We start from the raw sequence: 24,304 nt of genomic DNA, 5'->3' as shown, positions 1-24,304 counted from the left end.
GGGAAACAGACACCTGATGTCGGAAAGACCAAGAGGCACCCATCGCCTGGGTTGAATGCGCCGTGACAGGAAAAGGAGGCACCCGCTGTTGTAGGGCATAAGCCTGAATCACGACCTGTCTGATCCACCTAGAGATGGTGGTCGACGAGACCGCCAGGCCCTTCTTAGGACCAGCCACCGAAACAAACAGTGAATCCGACCTCCGGAACAGAGCAGTAGCAGACAGGTACACCTGCAGAGCTTGGACAACGTCCAAGGAATTCAACGCAGCCTCTTTTGGATGAGACGGTCGAGGACGGAAGTACAATGTCCTCATTGAGATGAAAAGCCGAAAACGACCTTAGGAAGAAACAAAGGCTAATAGTACTTAAAGCGGATGTAAACCCCCCAAAAACATTTTTTTTCTGTCATAATGTAGAGTATAAGATTTCCTATCATCTGTGCCCAGTCTTGCCACACAGAGTTAATCCAGCTCTGAGCAATCCTCTTATTGTTCAGTGAAATAAAACAGACTTGCAGATAAAAACCTGTCAAATTAAAAAGTCCTTACCGCCCCCTTGCTTCGAGTGACAGGTTATTTACATATCTCTCCTGGATGTTATCATAATATGAGGTGATCCACAGTTCATAGACAAGTGACCAGAATGTGTTATGTGGGGGGGAGGGGTGGATTTCTCTCTTTCCCCACATAACACATCCTGGTCTCTTGTCTATGAACTGTGGATCACCTCATATTATGATAACATCCAGGAGAGATATGAAAATAACCTGTCACTCGAAGCAAGGGGGCGGTATGGACTTTTTAATTAGACAGGTTTTTATCTGGAAGTCTGTTTTATTTCACAATAAAAGAGTGCTCAGAGCTGGATTAACTCTGTGTGGCAAGACTGGGCACAGATGATAGGAAATCTTATACTCTTCATTGTGACAGCAAAAATTTTTTTTTGGGGGGTTTACATCCACTTTAAAGCAAGCTTTTGGTCCACTCCATGCTGTAAAAACAGCAGGATCCTGGAAACCGAGTATGCACGTGGACGCATCTTCGGCTCCTCACACAGAGATGTAGACCTTCCAAGGACGATGATAAATCTTCCTAGAGGATAACTTCCGTGCCCTTAGCATGGTAGAAATAACCGAATCCGACAGGCCTCTGTCGATCAACACCTGGCTTTCAATAACCATGCCGTTAAAGCCAGCGACTGTAAAGCAGGATGAAGTATGGGGCCCTGTGACAGAAGGTCTTCTCGTGTCGGAGGTGCCAAGGAACATCCACCACCAGATGCACTAGGTCGGCGTACCAGGGAAGCCAAGGCCAAACTGGAGCAATTAGGATCATCGGATCCCCTCGGTCTGCACCCTGGAAAGTAGACGAGGGAGAAGCTTTAGCGGGGGAAAGGCATTAAAAAAACCGATACTGTCCCCACGGAGCCACCAACGCGTCTGTCGCATCTGCCCAGGGGTCTTAGGACCTGGCCACAAACCTCAACCCCTTTCCGATTGATTCGCAAAGCCAGGAGGTCCACGTCTGGCGTGCCCCACCTTTTGAGTTGAAAAATCATTCAGGTGTAGCGACCACTCTCCTTGGTCCAGCATCTGGCGGCTTAGGTAGTCGCGCTTGCCAGTTTTCTACGACCGGAATGTATACGGCCAACAGCGCCAGCTCCGTTCTGCCCATCGCAGAATGTGAGCGACCCCTGAGGCTGCAGCCAAGCTTCTTAATGGTTGACATATGCCACCGCCGTGGCTTGTCCGACTGGATCCTGACTGGACGCCCCTGAAGTCTCAGACCACGTGGAGAGGCAATGCTTGATTGCCCGAAGTTCTAGCACATTGATCGGTAGGCAGGATTCTTCCTGCGTCCAGCGACCATGTGCCGACTGGACACCCCAAACACCCCCCCAACCGGTCAGGTTGACGCCCGTCGTGATCACCATCTACTGAAGGGGAAGGAATGACTTTCCGGACGGAAGGGCCGGAGCTCAGCCACCAGACCAGGGAAGTCTTGACTAGATGGCCCACCCGGATCTGACAATCCAGGAACAACGGAGACTTGTCCCATTTGGACAGGATCTCCTTCTGTAAGGCAGGAGTGTGTAATTGAGCATATGGTACTGCCTCAAAAGGAGGTTACCGTGAGGCCCAGGACTCGCAGTGATGCCCATCTACGGGATGCCAGCAGCTTCACCACTATAGCAATATAGTAATACCTTTCTGTCTCAGCAAAGCCAGAATCAGGGAGAGCACCTTGGTGAAAACCCTTGGTGCCGATGCCAGGCCAAAAGGGAGAGCCACAAATTGGTAGTGGTCGTCCCCGACCGTAAAACGCAGAAACCTCTGATGTCTGACAAATATGGGGACATGCAAGTATGAGTCCTTGATGTCCAAGGATGCCAGAAAATCCCCCGGATGGAGTTCCGCGACTACAGAGCACACCGATTACATCCTGATCTTCTGAACCTTCACAAAGCAGTTCAGGGCCTTAAGATCCAGGATCGGTCAGACCCCCTCCTTCTTTGGGACTACAAACAGGTTTGAATAAAACCCCTGAAACCTTTCCAGCAATGGCACGGGTACAATCAACCCGCGCTCCAGCAGATTCTGTACTGCCCCAAACAGGGCCATCCGATGAGTCGGAGGAAGCTGAATGTTTGAGGGAAAAAAATCAGTTTGGAGGGAGAGAAACTAGCTTGAACCCTGAGGAAACTACTTTGCAAACCCACCGGTCGGAGAGCAGTGAAGACCACCGAGCCGTGAATGTGCGAAGACGACCCCCCACCCAAGTGTCGGGGCAGACCTTCATGAGGTCGCAGGTTAGTTTGCAGGCCTGTTGGGTTTGTGAAACCAGGGGCGCTTTTGTTCCTCAGCAGGTGCCTTATCGGTCTGGGAGCTATTACCTGCATCTCTGGGCGGACGACAAAGCAGATTATGAGCAGAGAAGGAGGGCCCAAGCTTGTGACGTGGCTCCTTACCCTTTCTGGATTGCGGGAGCAGAGTACTCTTACCTCCCGTGGCATCCTTGATGATGCCATCCAGTGAGGCTCCAAAAAGCCTCTCACCCTTAAAGGGTAAATCAAGCAAGGCCTTATTAGAGGCCTGGTTCGCAGACCAACATTTTAGCCAAATCAGGCGACGCAATACCACCACAGAGTCCGAGGCCCTGGACAGCAACGGAATCATATCCAAAGCCGACTCGCACACAAACTTAAGGCCCTGTACCAACTGGTCGGCCAGTTGCACACAGGTTGGGGAAGCCTGTTGCTCTTTTAACTTGTGGTGCAGCATCTTTGCCCACTCCGTAAGCGTCCGAGACACCAAGGCCCTGGTCACAGCCGGATGCACTGCTGACCCTACCACCGTGAACAGGGAGCGGGTCATTGCCTCAGCCCTCTTCTCCGTAGGGTCTTTGAAGGCAGGAGCCCCCTCCACCGGAAGCGTGGTTACCTTGTTTAACCTGGACAACGAGGGGTCCACAATCGGTAGAGTCAAGGATAACGGACTGCTGTACACACTCGACCCTGGGACACGCTGCTCGTTATACCTACCCAAGTGGTCTCAAAACCCTTACCCTTATTGCTGGCACCCCTCAACTGGGTCCTTCCAGCCTTGTCTTTAGCAGCTCCCTTGTTGGCTCCTGCCTATTACCAATCAGGTCCTAGGGCCCTTAAGTTTTTTGAATATTGTACACAGTCAATACAGATCCTCACCTTGCTGGGGGCGTTCCCACCACCACCTTACACCTTGTGTGAGATTTTTGTCTCCACGTTGGGCCTAGGCTCCCCCAAGGAGTGAATTTGTGTTCACAGACCAATATCTCCTGACAAAGCTACCACGAGTAGCGAAACTAGTAGAGATCCTGATCTATATGACCCCCCCGCCTCATCGCTGCCCGCAAATTAGGGCCTATATACCACCTCTATGATGTGTTGGCTGGTCGTATAATCCATCTGTTTTACACTATTATTGTTGTCATTTTAAAATACTGTGTATTCCTCAATTCCCTTATGTTATGTTTATGTTTTAATAAATTGAACCTTTACTATAATCTTTTGATAACGGACTTACCTAGTACTGACATAGTCCACTAGCCCTCACCCACCTTCCTTGGTCTCTTTGGGTTTCTGGGGTCCCAAATGAACCTTATTTCTATTCAAATTATGTTAGGATGATGGTACTTTTATGTTATGTTTTTCTTTTTTACTGAGGTCTCCATATAAATCATTACCTTAGGGTGGGACTACTGCTTGCAGAACTTTACGACCAAAGGCCTGGTCTTTGGCTGACAGCAGGTCCAATCTGTAGTGCTTGACAAACGTGTTGAAACTGGACCACGTTGCAGCCCTACAAATTTGCTCCGGAGAAGCACCAGCCCATTCCGCTTGTGAAGCTGCAGCTGCTCTAGTGGAATGTGCCCTGATCCCATCTGGGGGCTCTGACCCCCCTATCACATAAGCCTGAACAATAGCTGATTTAAGCCAGCTGGCTATAGTCCGTCTGGAGGCTCTGGATCCCTTCCTAGACCCCGAAAATAACACAAAAAGGGAATCAGACTTCCTAAATTGTCTAGTGCATTCTAAATACTAAAGGATGCACCTCCTAACATCCAAATTATGAAATGTACGTTCCTGTTCCCTCACAGGATTCAAACAGAAAGTAGGTAAGATGATTTCTTGGCCTCTATGAAATTTTGAAGCCACCTTTGGCAAGAAGGCCGGATCGGTTTTAAAAATCACCCCATCCGGAAAAATTTGAAAATAAGGAGCCCTAATAGAAAGGGCTTTGAGTTCACTTACTCGCCTTGCCGTGGTAATTGCCACCAAAAATGCAGTTTTATGGGTAATTCATTTCAAAGAACAGGACCCCAACGTCTCAAAAGGTTCCTTTGTAAGGGCCTGCAAAACTAAAGAAAGGTCCCACACTGGAAGAGAAGAGGTTCTAACTGGAGTCTGTCTACTTAGACCTTTAAAGAATCTTGCTATCCAAGGGTCTAACGCTAGCTGTTTCTCTAGAAAAACGCTCAACGCTGAAACCTGTCCTTTCAATGTGCCAAGCGCTAAACCTTTGTCTGCTCCCGACTGTAGGAATTCTAGCACTGCCACTGAACTGTGTACGTCAAAGGAGCCTTCTGAGCACCAGCTATTAAACCGTTTCCATACTTTACAATAGATGGTTTGAGTCTCCACTTTCCTACAATTTAGGAGAGTCGTGATCAGACAATCAGAAAAGCCCCTGCCCCTAAACAATGCCTCCTCAGAAGCCAAGCCGCCAGGTTCCACCTGTCCACGTGAGGGCAGCAGATTGGACTTTGAGTGAGAAGGTTGCTCTGGACCCGAAGAACCCACGGAGGTTCGACTGCCAGTTTTTTTAGAATGGAGAACCACGGTCTCCTGGGCCAATAAGGGGCAATCAAAATGAGGATCGTATTCTCCCCTTGAAACTTCCTCAACACTGCAGGGATCAGCACCAGAGGGGGAAAGGCATAGCACTTTGAAAATGCCCGTGTCTGAGCCACTGCATCTATTCCCAGCACCCTGTCCCATCTGTTCAGGGAAAATAAAACATCTGCCTTGGTATTTTGTTTTGAGGCAAAGAGGTCTATGCATGGCACCCCCCATCTCTGGACAACCATGTTGAATACCTCCTGGTTTAAGACCCAGTCGACTTCCCTCAGAGTTGTTCTGCTGAGGAAGTCCGCTGTCTGGTTCTGATCTCCCTTCAAGTGAGTTGCCGACAGACAGTACGTCGAGTTCGGCCCATCGGAGGATGGCTTCTGCCAGAAGCCACAGGGAGCAACTTTTTGTACCCCCCTGCCTGTTGATGTAAGCTACCGCAGGGGAATTGTCCGAACGGACTCCCACATGTTGCCCCTGAAGTTCCCCTTGAAAGGATCTGAGTGCTAGTTCTACTGCTTTCAGCTCCCTCCAGTTGGAGTACCTTCGAGCTTCTTCCTTCCTCCAGGTACCTTGTACCCATCTGGGACCCAAGTGCGCTCCCCAACCTGATCCGCTGGCATCGGTTGTGACCATCTTGGCTACTGGCAGAATCCACTCGAGACCCAGGGACAGATTTGCTCCCTTTTTCCACCACCAGAGGGACTGTTTGACCTGATTTGGGACGAAGATCAAGGCATCCAAAGAGCTCTGACTGTGGTCCCAGACCTTCAGAATGAATAGCTGAAGAGGACGAAAGTGCAGTCCCGCCCAATGAACTGCTGGAAGTGTGGATGTCAGTAATCCCAAACCTGACATGGCCTCCCTGACCGAAAACCTGACGGCTGCCCTGCAAACGCAACATGGCCTTGTCTACCTTTAGGACCTTCTCTGAGGGAAGAAAGACCCTTTGGCTTGTTGAGTCCACCACATAGCCCAGGAAGGTGTGACCCTCTGGGATGGGACTAAACTGGACTTCTCCAGGTTTAAGAGCCATTCTAAATTTTCCAGGATGTCTCTTGCTACCTGAAGGTCCCGAACCACCTGTTCCGCTGAAGGTGCAACCAGGAGAAGGTCGTCTATATATGCGACTATTGAGAGCCCCGAGTCGCAGGAATGCCAGGACTTCTACCATCACCTTTGTGAAGATGCGGGGGGAAGATGATAGCCCGAAGGGGAGCGCTCTGAACTGCCAATGAAGTACCTTTTTCCCAGTCCTTACTGCTAGCCTTAGGAACTTTTGATGGTCCTCTGCTATGGGAATGTGTAGGTACGCATCTTTTAAATCGATCGATGCCATGAAGCAGTTTGGAGGGAGGAGCGCTCTGACCAAATAGATCGAGTCCATTCTGAATCTCCTGTGACGGAGACATTCAGAGGCTTTAGATTCAGGATGAGCCTGAATTTTCCCGAAGGCTTGCGGACCACAAAAATGTGGGCGTAAAAGTCTCTGCCTGTCTCTGGAGTTGGAACCTGGACAATCGCCTCCTGTTCTTCCAACTCCTGTAAAGAGGAAAGGAGAGCGGAGGCTTTTTTCACACACACTGGTAGGTTGGTGACCAAGAGCCTGAGTGGTGGGGGATTTGAAAACTCCAACCTGTAACCCCGTCTGATGATCCCCAAAACAAATTGATTGGAGGAGATCATCTCCCACTGTGGAAGGAAGGCCCCCAACCTTCCTCCCACCGTTACTCTGTCACTGGGTCTTTTTGGGCTGTTCAGGAGGGCAAAAAATTGCCGCCCCATGCCCTTTCCCCTTTTGTCCCCAGACTTTCTTCTGGTGACCTGGTTTAGGGGGCTTTGTATTTCCTGTGAAATTGAAACTTTTTTTTTGCCTGTTGCTCATATTTCCTTTTAATGGGAAAGTCTTTCTTTTTGTCGGCCATCCTATCCAGGACGGCTTCCAGGCCAGGCCCAAACAATAAGTCTCCTGTGGAACGAAGGAAGAAAATACCGCGCTAGGAAATATTAAAAAACACTAACAATGAATTGCTAATAAAGCTGCAACAGCGGAGTGTTAATACAAAACACAACAGCATAGAACAGAGGGAAAAAAGGTTGTTGCGCTAAAAATAATAAATCTATGCAATAATTTAAATATAAAATTCTGAAGCCGATATCACAAATCGATGCGATACTCAAAAGGAGAATAGTTGCAGTCCTAATGCATCCACAGAAATAAAGTTCGTATAGAAGTGGCAATGTTGAAAAACAAGTATAGAAAAACACCTCGAACCAGTAAAAAATTGGAGGCTTACCAGATGGCAAGCAGTATGTGCTTGCGACTGCAAACCCCAGTCAAGGCCTTTAAAATAGTCCTCACAGGGGAAGATGGAAGAGGAAGAGGATTCTTGAAGTCTCCACCGGAAGCCAAATTAATGAGCCGTATCATAGGAAAAAATATTGCAATGGTGAAGTATGTTTGATCAGCACACATATAGGAAAAAAGTGACTTAAAGTACCACCATCACCAGCACCCTATAAATAGGAGGCTTACCAGAACGGATAAGAACAACAGCAAGTGGCTAAAACCCTAGCCTGGGCCTTTAATTCCTGGGCTGTAATGATAGTCCTACGTGTTCTCCGTGTTCAGTGGGTACATAGAGGAAGTGATAGAGCCCACATAGTGAAGTATGTTTAAACAATGCGTTTAATAATAAAAAGATTGCACTTACAGAGTAAATGAGAATAAAAACAGAGAGAAGCCGGCCGGCTCGGAACAAACGCCCGTCCACTCTATACAGCACGTCCTGCGTCAGCACGCTACCTTCCCGACGCGCGTTTCGTCATAAAATGACGTCATCTGGGGCACGGATGACGTCATTTTATGATGAAACGCGCGTCGGGAAGGTAGCGTGCTGACGCAGGACGTGCTGTATAGAGTGGACGGGCGTTTGTTCCGAGCCGGCCGGCTTCTCTCTGTTTTTATTCTCATTTACTCTGTAAGTGCAATCTTTTTATTATTAAACGCATTGTTTAAACATACTTCACTATGTGGGCTCTATCACTTCCTCTATGTACCCACTGAACACGGAGAACACGTAGGACTATCATTACAGCCCAGGAATTAAAGGCCCAGGCTAGGGTTTTAGCCACTTGCTGTTGTTCTTATCCGTTCTGGTAAGCCTCCTATTTATAGGGTGCTGGTGATGGTGGTACTTTAAGTCACTTTTTTCCTATATGTGTGCTGATCAAACATACTTCACCATTGCAATATTTTTTCCTATGATACGGCTCATTAATTTGGCTTCCGGTGGAGACTTCAAGAATCCTCTTCCTCTTCCATCTTCCCCTGTGAGGACTATTTTAAAGGCCTTGACTGGGGTTTGCAGTCGCAAGCACATACTGCTTGCCATCTGGTAAGCCTCCAATTTTTTACTGGTTCGAGGTGTTTTTCTATACTTGTTTTTCAACATTGCCACTTCTATACGAACTTTATTTCTGTGGATGCATTAGGACTGCAACTATTCTCCTTTTGAGTATCGCATCGATTTGTGATATCGGCTTCAGAATTTTATATTTAAATTATTGCATAGATTTATTATTTTTAGCGCAATAAGTCTCCTGTGTGAGGTATACCACAGAGCTTAATTTTGGACGCACTGTCCCCCTGCCACGTTTTAAGCCACAAGGCTCTCCTTGCTGAGTTGGTCAGGGCTGAAGATCTTGCGGACATCCGCACCGACTCTGCCGAGGTGTCTGCCAGATAGGCCACACCTTTAAGTAGCGTGGGAAAATAAGTGAGGATAGTCTCCTTCGCTGTTCCTGCTTCAATGTGCGCCTTAATTTGAGTGAGCCAGACTAAGGTTCGTCTGTGACGAGTCCCAGTATTTTTTTAAAAGGGAATCCATCCTTTTATCCATGGGGTCAGAGAGCACCCCCATATCCTCGAAGGCCAGATCTGTATGTCTGGACACCTGGGAAAAGGCTGCATCTAGTTTGGGAGTTTTATTCCAGGCTAAATTATCCTCCCCGCAAAAGGAAATCTTCTTTTCAGTGCATTGGAGAAAAAAGGTTTCCTTTCCGGATCTTGACATTTTTTTTTTAATGGCATTGACCAACACGTCATGGACTGGAACAACTCTATTTTTCTGTTCTTCCAAGCCCCTGTACATTTGATCATGTAGTGACAACACTTTCTTTTCCTCCTGGATACCGAGAGTGGTGTGGATGGCATCTAAGAGCTCTTCCACCTCCTCTAGTGAAAGTGAAAGCCCCCCAGGCGGACCACCGGAAAATGCAGCAGGCCTAACTCAGAGAGCATAGGGAAAAAAAATAAAAAATCGACCTCCCAGGGAACGTCCAGCCGTTCCAACCTGCCGAGGCAGGGGAGGGCACTACTTACTAGTCCTGCATGGCTTGCTGGAAGCATCCCTGACAGATCCACCACCCGAGCAGTACGGGGGTAGCTGTCGGCCCGGCACACTGTGACAGAGAGAGTAGTTAGACAGTCATATGTGCGCCCCGGAGCGCGTAGCTCACCGGCCACCCCTGGAGCAAACGGGGTCTGTCGGGGTCGACTCAGCGCATAGCTAAAGGCCTGCACACGCTCAATGGCCGAAACTGGGGTGACTACAAGGATCCAAGACATCCAGCCTGTCACCCAGTCAGCAGTTGATAGTAGATCTCAGGAACAAAGCAGAGAGAAACAATTGAAAAAAGAAAATCTCCAAGACCAAAGGACCCACAGGGAGCCAGGTCCTACTCCTATGCTAGGCAGGTAAAGTAACGCAGTGCCATATCGCAAAAAACTGGCCTGATCATTAAGGAGGTAAATCCTTCCGGGGCTTAAAAGGTTTATATATTAAAACACAGTTCTCTTTTTTTCACAGGCTTTATCCCAGAGCTTTTACATTGTTCTGGATGGGACCATAACTGAAGGGAATGCATAAAGGCAACATGTCTACATGGGATTTCATGATAAGTGATAGTTACTTACCTTCAATGTTAACAGCAACTGCACAGCATTCGTGAATGAGGTAGGGGCTGGAAGGTTATAATAGGTCACTGTGCGGAAAAAAAAAAGGTATGTGAAAGTCCAGCCAAGGGTCTTGAAGTGGCAGGATCTAGAAGAAAATAAAGAAGGAACAAATGGTGAAATTTTGGGTGGGGTAATTCTGCAGCTGCATTTGTTTGGGTGTACGCAACAGTTTACAATTTTGGGTTTGTGCAAATTTTTTATATTTTAAGTGTGGAGTAGAGATAAATTCTATAAATGGAGAAATAAGTGATAAAACAGTTCTATATATTATGAACTCACTTTACCTACTCTTTACAAAGTTTATTACAAACATACTCTGACAATCATTAAAATGCACCATTATGGAGCGGAGGAACTATTTTCAAGGCTGCAAACTCCAGATTTTGGCAAATTTTAGACAAGTTATGGCTTCAATTTAATCCTATTCAATGTCCACTATATTAAGCCTTGTACACACAGGTAGTTTTTTTTATGTTCAACCCAAGGGGCAGAATTAAAGGAAACTGAGGAGCTCACTAAAAGCTCTCTGCACTAACTATGAAATCTTAGTACAGGGATCTCCCCGCTGAGCTATTGTGCTCTGACCTGAGGACATCCCACCGCCGCCACCCTCCCAGTACATGAACATATTCGCCAGCACACCACAGATCTTATATATCGTCCAAAAGTTTTAATGCAAAGAAAGCATCACAAGAAGTGCAACGTTTCGAGGCCACGCAGGACCTCTTCGTCAGGCAAGAGGTGCCTGACGAAGAGGTCCTGCGTGGCCTCGAAACATTGCACTAGTGATGCTTTCTTTGTATTAAAACTTGTGGACGTTATATAGGATTCGTGGTGTGCTGGCGAATATGTTCATGTGGTTGATTGTTCCAGTGCCTGGCTGGTGATCGCTTCAGCACCTGTTTTGTATCTATGAGCAGTTTCTCCAGGAAGGTGTGTGATTGGAATATTAACTAGACCCCCCCAGTACACACCGGTTAGCGCTTGCAAGCACTGATCGGATGCTAATCGGCTATTGATTTTCCAGCATGCCCGTTCAACTGAAGCCAGGAGTTAGGTCGGCTTCTGATGGACAGCCTGCTGTACACACTGGCCAAATATCAGTTGGTTTCTGTTGAACAGGCCAATACCAGCTGAAATTAAGCCTGTGTGTAACAGCCTTAAAGTGATTGTAAATAATCACCTTGTAAAACAACCCATGCAGTTTAAAATAGAAATGCAAGCCAAAACATTTTTGTATGTATATAAAAAAAATAAAAAAAATTTAGAAATTGCTTTTTTTTTTTTAGTGATCACATTCCCCCTATTCTCAGTTGCATAAGAGCTGGGGGGGAGCAGCACATTGAGCTTCCCAGTGTATGGCTGTGTCAGGACAAGTCTGATCATTGGAGGAGAGCAACCCATGTTCCCAGCATAGCTAGAGACCCGACCATGGTGTGTTCTCCTGCTTAGTGTGGTAACATTTTTTATAGGTAAGCAGAAGCAGAAGGACTGGCAGGAACACCCGTAGCTAAAAGGAAGTAATACAAAGAGAACAGGAGACTTCTTTATACAAGTATATAGTACAGCAGACACACCAGGAATATGAAATCTTGGGATAACAAACGCTTTAACAATGGCATCCTATTGTGAAAAAGATAGTTCTGCTTATGCAACCTGATAACGGATGGGAGTACTTTCTGTTGATAAACTGTGTATATGGATGTGAGGGTAAATGACAAAAAAAAAATTGTGAAAAATAAAGAAGGGGTTACCATGTCCTATCACCAAATAATATGGAGTACAAAAACAAATAAACTTTCATGGTACCCCATGAACTAACACACCAACTTATATAAAAAAAAAAGTATGATATTCCAAAAATCATCTTCATTGAAAGCTGACATACAATGCATTAACCACCTCAATACCGGACACTTTCACCCCCTTCCTGCACAGGCCAATTTTCAGATTTCAGTGCTAGATAGAGCTTTTTTTTCATTGTATTTAATCACCACTGTGTTTTATTATAAAGACAAAATACCAAAAAGTATGAAAAAAAAAAAAAAAAGGTTCCTAGCTTTCGTTATACAACTTTTGCAAACAAATCTTTCTTTATAAATTTAGGTCATAATGTATTCGAGTGGGACCGAAGTTAAATAAAAAATGCATGTGGCAGTTCCCTATACTTGGGGAAAAGAAGGGAAAGGAAGCCCCATAGTGTAAAACTGTAAAGCTTTTATTTAACCTAAAAGAACCCCTTCCTTAATACATTACACTTACAAACAAATGTTTGGAAAATGCATTCAATATAGTAATTGCACGGTGCAGCCGGTTCTATTAGTCTCACCACCTGTCGGAGAACTGTGATCATCCGTGGTGGTTCCCGGGAAAAAAACAGAGCCGATGACCAATGCAGCAAGCCGTGTAGTACACCTTGATGCGTTTCGTGAATCCGTATTTATCAACAGGCGTGACCCACATGACAGGACTTGCTAATTTATAACCTCTCAGAGTTGTGTGTTAACCCCTTCTGTGCTCAATGTATAATCACCAGTGGTTCCCACCAAAGGACTCTCACCATATAAGCCTATTAATAAGTCTTAACTAGGGTAAAAAAAACATAATTTTACACTGTGTGAACAACGACTGCCTGAACCCGCAAATTAAATTGAAACTGCATGCTCAAATGAAAGTCGTTGTCACCGCTCACACAGCGTTTAACAGAATGTTGACATACATACACATTAAACTTTCTAATGTCAATACAAAAACAGTAAATATAACACTTTATAAAACACCATGATAGATAATTAAATCTCAACTATTAAAATGATAATAAAAAGGATATAAATACACAAAAAACAATTGATGATCGAAATAGGTCTGGTGTAATGCTACAACGCTATACATCCTGAATCACAATGATGTAATCACATATATCCATCCAAGGATGAAAGAGAGACACCAGCCCCAGTCGTCATTTATCTTATACTGTGTTCATTCTAAAATATATGTGCCAAATACACTTAATATGTTAATGGACAACGCCAACGGCACAATCAGAATTGCACAAACTATTGCTGTGATCCCATGGCAAAAATATGAGCAGAATACGATGCGTTCATATTTAGAATGCACGTCAACATAGACACTCGAGACGGGGATGTCACTTTTTTTTAGAGAGAATAAGATTTCCTATCATCTGTGCCCAGTCTTGCCACACAGAGTTAATCCAGCTCTGAGCAATCCACTTTTATTGAAAAGAAAATTTTTTGCGCCAATCTAATTGATGACATTCATGTCCTTTGTGAACAACACAAATAAAAGAAAGTCTGTGCCAATCTAATTGTTGACATTAAAGTCTATTGTGAGCAACACAAATAATAATAATAATATTAATGATGAGTCCAAAAATTGATTGATGATAATCTTGAGACAAACAACACCCAGTGCATCGATTTTGAGAGTGAGCCACCACCACATAGACAGAGGCTTACCAGATGACAGGTAAATAACAGCGTTATAACACAATCCAGATATCCAGGTATTATGGACACAGCACAGAATGGAATCAAATATACGGCTCAGATCCTCATAAGATCATCCACGGAGGGATGCAGTTGGAGCACAGACAGCACTGACATAACTTTTAGGATCTTTCCGGAAACTCCACACCACAGCAGCTCAGCAGCATATTATGCAGAAAAGAAAGCCGCACATGGTGTAATACGTCCAACGGGTAATTAATTAAAATAATTAAAATCTACTTACATCAATGAAAAATGTAAAGCAGCATAAAAACAAACGAATGCCGGCCGGCATAGATGGGAGCCCTTCCTCCTCGTACACACGCGATGACGTCACTGCACGCCGTAACCCAGACGCGTTTCGTTATACGATAACTTTTTCAATGGGATGGGCTCTGCAATGATGCATCGCTTTAAATAACCAGGCCTCGCTTTGATCGCCAGGAACCGGAAGTGGCGAAAACGCCATTTTGGAAATGGGAAACTGTATTATAACAGCATACCGAGACTGAAAGTCTCAAACTAACAGGGAGATCTATATCCATGCGGAAGAACATGAATATTCCGTAGGATTATAATTAAGGATGTACATATCAAAAATAGGAATAAATCTTAATGCAACTTATCAAAATTAACATTAAAAATTTAATACGGCCAAAAATGTAAGTATGTGCCTGTAACGATAACAGCAGGGCTGTGGAGTCGGAGTCGGAGTCGGGGGAAATTTTGGGTACCTGGAGTCGGAGTCGGCAAACAATGCACCGACTCCGACTCCTACAAAATTTAGATTGGAATAAAAAAAAAAAAAAAAGCAAGTTTAAATGTCCCAATTCACAAAAAGTTATAATTAATGACTTCTCTACTGTAAGAATAAAGACCAATGCATGCAGTGCCTCACGTAACCGCAAAACGATCACGTTAAGTGACCGTGAAGAAGCATGCTTTTCATGTGCTTCACTATATGGCACGCAACGCACAATTAGGAGCTGCAATACTTATACTTTCCATAGTGTTGTGTTCTGCTTTTACAGGGAACGCATGTTAGAGAACCAGTAAGTGTCCAAATAAAAAAATTCCAACAGGAGTTTTATAAAGCACTAAAAGAAGTTGAAAAGTATGATCGCTCATCAAAACTTACTGTTGAAGAAGCCATCCTTGTTTATCCAGAGATCGTTAGTGATGTGTCCAGAATAGTTACTGCAATGCCACCCACCCAAGTCAGTGTCGAAAGATTATTTTCAGCCCTAAAAATAATAAAGTCTGACTTAAGAGCCTCTATGAAAGAGGATCTGGCAGAGGCAATTCTCTTCCTTAGAACTCTACATTGAATTGATTTGCATTTGCTAAGCCTATAACTACATTTCAAGATTAATATAAACCATTTCTAGGTTTTACAGATTTTGTTTTTGGTTCATTATAGATAAGCTTTGTTTTTGTTCTAAAACAACCAAATAATGTGGTTTGTATTTTTGAACTGGTAAAGATCCTGTTCCTGATGTTTATGCCTGCTGCTACTATCCAGCCACTTGATTGTTTTCATTGTGTTTGTCTTTTGCTTAAACTGTGCAATACAGTAGACTGTTGGCTTCCCAGCCAGTAGTCCTGTGGTATGTTACGTTTCTTTCCCTCAAGGAATGTATAAAATACATTTGCATATTAATACAGAGGAGTCAGAGTCGGGGAGTCAGAGTCGGAAGTACATAAAACTGAGGAGTCGGAGTCGGAACATTTATCTACCGACTCCACAGCCCTGGATAACAGTCACTCCCCCTTCTGGAGAAAGCGGAGAATCACATGCCATAAACATCTAAATAGGTGAATAATAAGCCTTCATTCAAAAAAGGAGAAAAATTCATGTCAACAATTTATAGTGATCCAAAGGCCACAATGATAAGCCTAAAAATATATAAAGTGGATAAGTGCCTCATATAATTTATTATAAAAATATTATTATTTAAAACAAATTAAATAAATAAGGGAAATAGTGAATATTAATGGATCGTCATTCCCAAAATTAAATATGAATATATAAATGTGCAAAAATAGAAAAATATATATAAAATATATAAACGTGTATATATATATATATATATATGCCCCTAATCAGCCCCCACCCAAACAGGGGCAAAAACATGTAAATTACAAAAATCAATTATTTAATAAAAAACGTGATTTGTATATTGAAAAAAACGGACTCCATCCTGGTGGGATCAAAGCAAGGCTAAAACACTTTGAATAAAATAATCTTACAGGTTGATAAAACATTTAAAACATTCAAGCATTGTTTATGAACGCATTAACGTCAGTATCCACATTAAGACCATGGGGCGTATAGCACTTAAGGCGGTGTATCCAGGCCATTTATAGCTTTGATATTTCCCTCACCAGAGAACTACCCCTCCAATTGGGCTTATATGTGTCTATGCCTAAAAATAAAGTGTTTGATGGATCTTTATTATGTTTTAAGAGGTAGTGTTTCGACACTGAATGGTTTTTGAAGCCTGACATGATATTGGTGATGTGTTCGTTCAAACGAACACGTAATGGACGCTTGGTCCGGCCTACATATTGCAGGCCACATGGGCACTGCAACAAATACACCACGCCTGTAGTCCCACAAGTAATAAACGGCTTTATGCAATGCTCACTACCAGTGGCAGTGGATACAAAAGTAGTAGTGCGTCTACTTCTGCAAGAGTTGTTGGAACAAACCCTGCACCAGTTACATCGATAAAAACCCGTCAACTGGTCAAAAAAACTTGAAATCCTGCAAGGAGGATTTAGGATATTGGGAGCAATGCGATTGAGTAGAGAGGGTGCTCCTCTAAAGATGACCCTCGGTCTCTCTGGCAACAGTTCTTTTAGAACAGGGTCATTTTTTGCCAAGTGCCAGTGTTTATTTATTAGTGGTTTAACACCACCATGTTGTATGGAAAATGTGGTAATAAACGGGGCACAACCCTGAAATTGCTCACAATGCTCTCGGGTTCGCTCAACCAAAAGTTCCTCTCTCGGAATGGATCTAACAGACCCCAAAGTCTCTTCCAAAGAGTTTATATCGTAACCTTTCTCCAGAAAACGGCTAGTCAGCACCTTAGCCTGTTCTGAGAATTCAATGGGATCAGAGCAGTTCCTGCGGAGCCTGAGGTATTGGCTCTTTGGGACCGATCTGAGCCACTGGTCATGATGACAACTTCCCAGCGGTATAAAAGAGTTGCGATCCGTCACCTTAAAAAAGGTGGAGGTGTTGAACTCATTACCACTTTTATTGTTCAGATAAAAACATGTCCAAATAAAAAGTCCTTTCCGTCCCCTTGCTTCGAGTGACAGGGTTTTTACATATCTCGTGCACTAGCTTGGACACATGCACATTCCTGGATGTTTATCATAATATGGGGGGTGATCCACAGTTCATTGTGAGAGGTAATGTATGTCACTCGAAGCAAGGGGTGAATAGTGAAATAGTTAAGAATTCAAATGCATCAAAAGATGCCAAACCCAAGCATTAAAAACGAATTATTTTAAAATGGAACAATGAAATGAATACAGTGGGGTAGATTCAGGTAGATTTGCCCATTTATTACACATGCGCAGCGCAGCTCAATTGCGCTGTGTCGGCGCAATCATGCGAGATTGTCACCTGATTCAGGATGCCTTTGTGTGTAAATGTGCGCCTGTGTAAGATAAATTTGAGGGCGCAAGCCTGCGCAAGTGAAAGTGGGTGTGCCCCTATGCAAATGATGGTCTGTCCGTTCAGCAGTGGCTTGTGCCCGGCGCATGTGCAGATCGAACGCTTCCGTGTGCGCATGCGTGCAACTGCGCCTTTCCTACTTCCTGGGCTACGCCGGCCCACCTGCTTGCACTGAGCAAATAAATAGGGGCAGACATGCGCAGGTCCTGTGCAAAATTACATCCTGCTTTTTTCACCCCCCCCTGAGCAAGGTAATTTTGCCCCTTATTTGCAATGGCACCTCCTCAGAGGGTAAAAAAGAGGAAAAATAACTTTAATTCCTCTGAGATGGAGATTATGCTGGCGGCACTCACTAGACATACTGCTGCCCTGTATGGTGCCCAGCGCAAACACACCACCATAGCCCAAAGGAGGGCAATCTATGATGCGATAACGCTGGACATCAATGCGCTCGGGAATGAGGAGAGGACATGGGACGAGATCCAAAAAAAATTAAATGACATGCGGCGTCGGGTCCGGGATAAACTGGTAATAATCCGCAAACATACCAGGGGCACGGGAGGACCAGCCTGCCCATTGCGATTGAATGCGGAGGAGGAGGTGATCGCCCAAAGTTTATCGCTGGAGCAGGTGGAGTGAGTCCCAGGCTATGATTCCACTGTTGGGGACATGGGGACAGGTAAGTGTGATTTATCTGCTGTGAATCATGGGAGGGGGTAGAAGGGAACATGTGAGGGGGTAGAAGGGAACATGTGACAAGTGTGTGGCTCCAGCAACATGTGTTTTTTTGTGTCATCCACAGATGTTGAGGATGAAGCTGGGCCGTCGTCGGCTGCAGGGCGACCCACGCCATCCCCACAACATCATGGGGTCCAGTCAACCCCCATGCAGATACTGGCCATGTTGGTAGAGGAGGAGAGCACCCATAGGCCATCTATGGAGGAGAAAGTGTTGGAGGAGTCGATTGACCTCCACCAGGAGGACTCCATATAACCTCCAGGAGGATCCCACCATCCCTGACCAAGCCACCACCCCCCGACCATCACGTCATCCCCCTCCAGTGTCCCTCCCACCATTGTCGCCCCCTCCAGTGACCCTCCCACCATTGTCGCCCCCTCCAGTGTGACCCCCTTCCCTTCTTCTCCCTCAGTCCGTGCCCCAGCCTCTCCTCCCAGGAAGGCTCTCTCGAAAACGAGGGGTGTCCCCTCAGGCCTCCGAGAAGGGCTGCAGGAGGAACAGGGCCGGCAGACACGCCATATAGGGGCCATGGTGGGAGATTTGAGGCGGGTGGCGGACAGCCTGGCCTCCTCCTCCTCCTCAGTGGAGCAGGTCCTCACCCTGCATGCGGATCTGGGGAAAAAAGACTCTGAGAGCTTGCAGGAAGTGAGCTCCAACTGTCTGGCCATGGTCACCTGCATGGTGGAGCAGCAGGGCGCCACCGCTTTGCTGACAGCGAAGGTGAGCAGGTTGGCAGGGGCGGTTGAGGCCAACACTGCCGCTGTGTGGGAGGAGGGGAGACTTACCCGCCGGCACCAGCAGCACAACACCACCCGGCAGCTGCTGGCACAAACCAACTGTGTGCTCACCCGCCTGGTCAACGCCATGGAGGGCAGGCAGGCACCACCTGCCAGGAGTGAGGAAGTAGGGGATGCTGCTCCTCCCCCCCCTTCATCCCCACCCCAGGCTCCATCCCCACCCCAGGCTCCATCCTCAGACCAGGCTCCACCACGCCGACTGAGGAGCCAGAGCCGGGGCACCCTTGGCACCAGGATGTCCAAAAGAAAAAAAAAATTTCATGCAGATCTTTTTTTTTTTTTTAAATAGCGATTTGTGCTCAGATTATGAGGTTTTTATATTTAGTTGTCTTATTCTCATATTATGAGCTTTTTTTTAAATTTGTATAATGCTCATATTATGAGCTTTTTTTAAAAAATTTGTATAATGCTCAGATTATGAGCTTTTTTTTATTTATTTTATGCTCAAAGTTTGAGCTTTTTTTTTATTTTGTAGTCCCTACACACGATGAGGAGTGTATACTACAGTGTGCCTGGTGTGTGAATGGGGGGGGGGTGTCACTCCTGCTGGAAAAGGGGTGTCACCCTCTGCCATGTGAAAGGTGTATGAATGGACAGCAACATAATTGGAGCCTTGGCGCGGCGTTGCTGCTCCCTAATACCATGCGGTATCCTTGGGTCTAATCCAATTTTGGGTGCATGTGGGGTGTGTGTGCTAGGGACCACAGTGGTGTGCACGCGTGCATTCTACTTGTGACATGATTAATGTGTGTGTTTAACGTGCAAAGATACGTTCCACGAGACCACTCCTGATTGCTCTTCCCTCAGTAGACCGGGTAGAGTTTCTTGGGGGGGGGGGTTTGTGTGGTTCGGGGGTCAGGTCATCACGTATGTCAATCTGCAGGCCCTTTCTCTCGGCAAATTGCCCCGATGATCTTGCATACAAAGTTTGGGGAATACAACAGGGTACCCCCAGACTTATCCAGGCATCGGAAGCGGGACTTCAGGAGTCCAAAGGTGCGTTCCACCACTGCACAGGTACGTGCGTGTGCAGCATTGTATCTTTCATCTCCTGGGGTTTGGGGGTTCCGGAATGGAGTCATAAGATGGGGTCCCAGTACATATGCAGAGTCACCTGGAAGGGAAAAGACAGGAGGATGTTAGTCATGCATGTGCCCCTCGTGATGTCTGCATCATGGGGCGGGACAGTCATACCTGACACCCATGTCACTCACCAACCAGCCAGCTGTACCCATACACGTTCTGTTCAAATTCTGTTGGGATGCTGCTCTGACGGAATATGAAGCGGTCATGACAGGACCCGGGGTGTTTGGCACGGACGTGCCATATGAGGCCTTGGGCATCCACTATTACCTGGACATTGATGGAATGCCAATGCTTCCTATTGCAGTATATATGCTCTATGTCACGGGGGGCCGTAGTGCCACATGTGTGCAATCAATGGCCCCCACGGTGTGTGGGAATCTGGCTATTTGATAGAAATCTGTCACTGCCTTCTGCCGCAGGTCATCCTGGGTGGGTTTGATGAAGTGGTGGGACATGCGTCTCAGGATTGCGGGGACAACCTGGTGCACACATCTGCTCATGGAGGATTGTGACATCCCAGCCACAATTCCACCTGTGCGCTGAAAAGATCCACTTGCCAGAAAATGCAGTGTTGCCACTACCTTGACCAGTGGCTCCACTGCATGTCCACGATGTGTCTTGCTGGTGATGTCATCATGCAGGATTGTGGCTAATTCCAGGATGACTTCAGGGCTGAATCTCAACATGCGATACACCTCCGATTCCCCCATGTCAAAGATGTTCCTGCGCACTCGGTATATCCTCTCCCGTGCCCTCCTACGAGTCGGTTCACTCAGTAGTATTGCTAGAACCATGGCTGCCCCTGGCATGTTGGCACACAGATGTGAGGTCCTGCAAGTGTGGGTGCTCTGCTTGCTCAGCTCGTCCGTATTGGTGCTGCTGTAGTTGCTCTCCAGCTGACCTGGCCGAACAGCTTACGCGCTTTGTGCACAAACTGCGCCTCACACGGTTTTTGAATCAGCGTTAGTTCCTCATTTGCATATTTGCTGAGGGAAAACAATGAGAGCGCAAGTTGCACCCTGCGCAAAAATGCACATTACATGCGCCGGGGCAGAGAAACTGCGTCCGTAGGAAGAAGCCTAATTTCAGGTTTAGCTCTTTTTCTGGGTCACCCGCATAGTTGCGTGGGCGCAAATCCGTACTTACGCGGCGCATATCGAGAATGCGTGGGCGCAAGTCGTACCTGAATCTACCCCAATATAAACAACATCCAGTCCAACCCCAAATAAAGGACTAAGGAGGGGGGAGGAGATGTGGAGAACAAAGAAATATGCATACATACATATATAACAGTAGGAATTTGGTCTCTGTTGTGTTTTCATCTAAAGTAGCGTGACACACTGATCTTTGAAACCAATTGATATATTATAAATGTGATCTGAAGCTCATATGGCCAGAGTTCTTTTTGTGCGGCCTATATACATCAGGCCGCACGGCACTGTAAGGTGTAGATGATATGCATAGAATTGCATGATATAAATTCTTTCATCTCAAGAGCCCTGTCATTTTCAGTCAAAGTAAAAGACTAGATAATCCTCTAATGTGAGTGTTAGTCTGTTTGCAGGCATTAAAGCCATTCCTATCCCAAAACATCTTTGTTTTTTGTGGAGGGTCGAACACTTTTTTTGACAATCCTGTCACCAAAAGATTACGTTTTTCTATAGATGAATATTGGTTCTTTTGGTACCGTATTTTCCGGCGTATAAGACGACTTTTTAACCCCTTAAAATCTTCTTAAAAGTCGGGGGTCGTCTTATACGCCGGTAACCGAACATCCCTTACCTTATCCTAAGACATGCAGAATCGCGGCCATCCATTTTTCAAAGCCGCGCCTCCTACTTCTTCTGTTCCGTGATCTATGTGGCCGATTCATAGAATCAGGTTCCGCATAGATCTCCCTAAGATCCGACAGGTGTAAGTGACTTACACCGTCAAATCTTAGACTGCAATTCAAGGCCGGCCGCTAGGTGGCGTTTCGTTTTTTACATGCGACGAATATGCAAATGAGGATTTCCGCCGATTCAGAAACGAACGCCCACCCGTCGCTTTTTTTTACGTTGCTTGCGTTCGACTTTTTCCGGTGTATAGTTACTCTTGCTATGTGAGGGGTATCCTATGGTAAGTATGGCCGTCGTTCCAGCGCCGAGTTTTGCATTTTTACGTCGTTTGCGTAAGTCGATTCAGAAAAGAGCTGGACGCAAGTTACACTCACGCCGAAACCAATGACGTCCTAGCGACGTCATTTGGAGCAATGCACGCTGGGAAAATTCAAATTTGAATTCCGCCGGGGGGATTTACGATACGCCGCCGCAAGTTTTGAGGTAAGTGCTTTCTGAATTAAGCACTTGCTTCAAAAATTTGCGCCGGCGGATCATAAATCAGATAGTTTAGCGGATCTTTAGATCCGCGTAACCTATCTGAATCCGGCCCACTGTGTTTAGTGTCCGCCTATCACGGAGGCCCTCTCGTCCTCGGCTTTGAAAAATGGACGGCCCAGATTCTGCATGTCGGATAAGGTAAGGGATTTTATGGAGTTTTACAGATAGAGATAACACTAGGCGCTCTATAAATACCATTTCACCTCCGTTTACTATGTTCTTTTTTTTTTACTGACCTACTCCCAAGAAGCTCTCCAGTCTTAGTATATACTCTCCAGCAGATGACATGATTTACAATACATTTAGCTGCTTATTTATGCTGAAGATGAGGGTGATAACTATAACTTTATCAGGATTTGAGCAAGGTTATTATTAGAACTACTATTAATTAAAGCAACAACAAGGTTTAGACATAAAACATAAGTTAGTATTGTACAATCAGTGGTGAATTTTGGTTTCGTGCTGCTCTAGGCAAGACTAAAATCGTGCACTCCCCCCACATCTAAATGAGCAAAAGCTCAAGACACACTTAGGCATGTCATAAGGGAACAGCGAATCTGGCATGTAATGGGGCACAGTGAGGCATGTAGTGGCACAGTCTGGCATGTAATGGTGGCACCGTGAGGCAAGGCATGACTAGTAGGAAGGGGGTAGTCTTATACGGCGAGTATATCCCAAAACCAACATTTTAGCTGGAAAATTAGGGGGTAGTCTTATACGCCCAGTCTTATACGCCGGCAAATACGGTAATACTTTCTTCAGGATTTTGTCTATACTAAGAATCTCCCAGTGTTTTTTTATAAATTGGGAATGGAAGTCACTGATGAACCCCTATTCTTGTTTGAAATCTTACTTTTTCTCTTTATGTTCTAAACACATAGGGCCAGATCCAGAAAGAAATACATTGGCGCAGCGTATCAGAGATACACTACGCCGCCGAACCTTACCTGGCGCATTTTCGAATCCTCAGCGAGTTCGTGCCGGCGGCGTAGTGTATTTCTGGCGGTGTATTTCAAATTGGGCGGGTTGGGGGCGGGTTTCATTTAAATGAAGCGCGTCCCCACGCCAAATGAAATGCGCATGCGTTGTTCCTAAATTTCCCGCCGTGCATTGCGCTAAATGACGTCGCAACAATGTCATTTTTTTAACTTAGACGTGAGTTACGTCCATCCCTATTCACGGACGACTTACGCAAAAAAAAAAATCTAATTTTGACGCGGGAACGACGGCCATACTTAAAGCGGAGTTCCGGCCACAATTTCACTTTTTAAATATAAATACCCCTGTAATACACAAGCTTAATGTATTCTAGTAAAGTTAGTCTGTAAACTAAGGTCCGTTTTGTTAGGTTGTTACAGCATTTAGACACTTTATAAAATAGAAATTGACTTGGGCCATCTTAAGTGTGGGCGTCATGAAGCCAGACTGTATGACTTCCTGGATTTCAGCCTTGCAGATCTCGCACATGCTCAGTGCTGCACAAGCAGTGTAATAGGTTTCAGATCAGGTTTCAGCACCTGTACTGTCCAAGTCACATGATTCTTCGAGACTGGGGAGTGCACAGACTCCTGGAAAGTTACACCCACTACATTCCCAGGAGTCTGTGCGGTGTAGGTTAGGAAGCTTAAGCACCTAGGTGCAGGAAGAGGGAAGATTAACTATTCTGACTAGCAACAACACTTTGAAGGCATCTAAAAA

General features: G+C 45.6%; 1 protein-coding gene across 1 annotated transcript in view; it reads right to left on the bottom strand.

The window, feature by feature from the left end:
- MBOAT7 (membrane bound O-acyltransferase domain containing 7) overlaps window positions 1–24,304 on the bottom strand; it is a 631,660-nt gene that overhangs the window by 436,184 nt on the left and 171,172 nt on the right. Inside the window, 1 exon segment of the mRNA XM_040327599.1 lies at window positions 10,366–10,492. Within this exon segment, the coding sequence (XP_040183533.1) occupies window positions 10,366–10,492 (127 nt within the window).

Source organism: Rana temporaria, chromosome 10 (assembly GCF_905171775.1).
Source record: "Rana temporaria chromosome 10, aRanTem1.1, whole genome shotgun sequence".
NCBI classification, from domain to species: Eukaryota; Metazoa; Chordata; class Amphibia; order Anura; family Ranidae; genus Rana; species Rana temporaria.
This window is presented reverse-complemented; position numbering and strand designations above follow the sequence as displayed.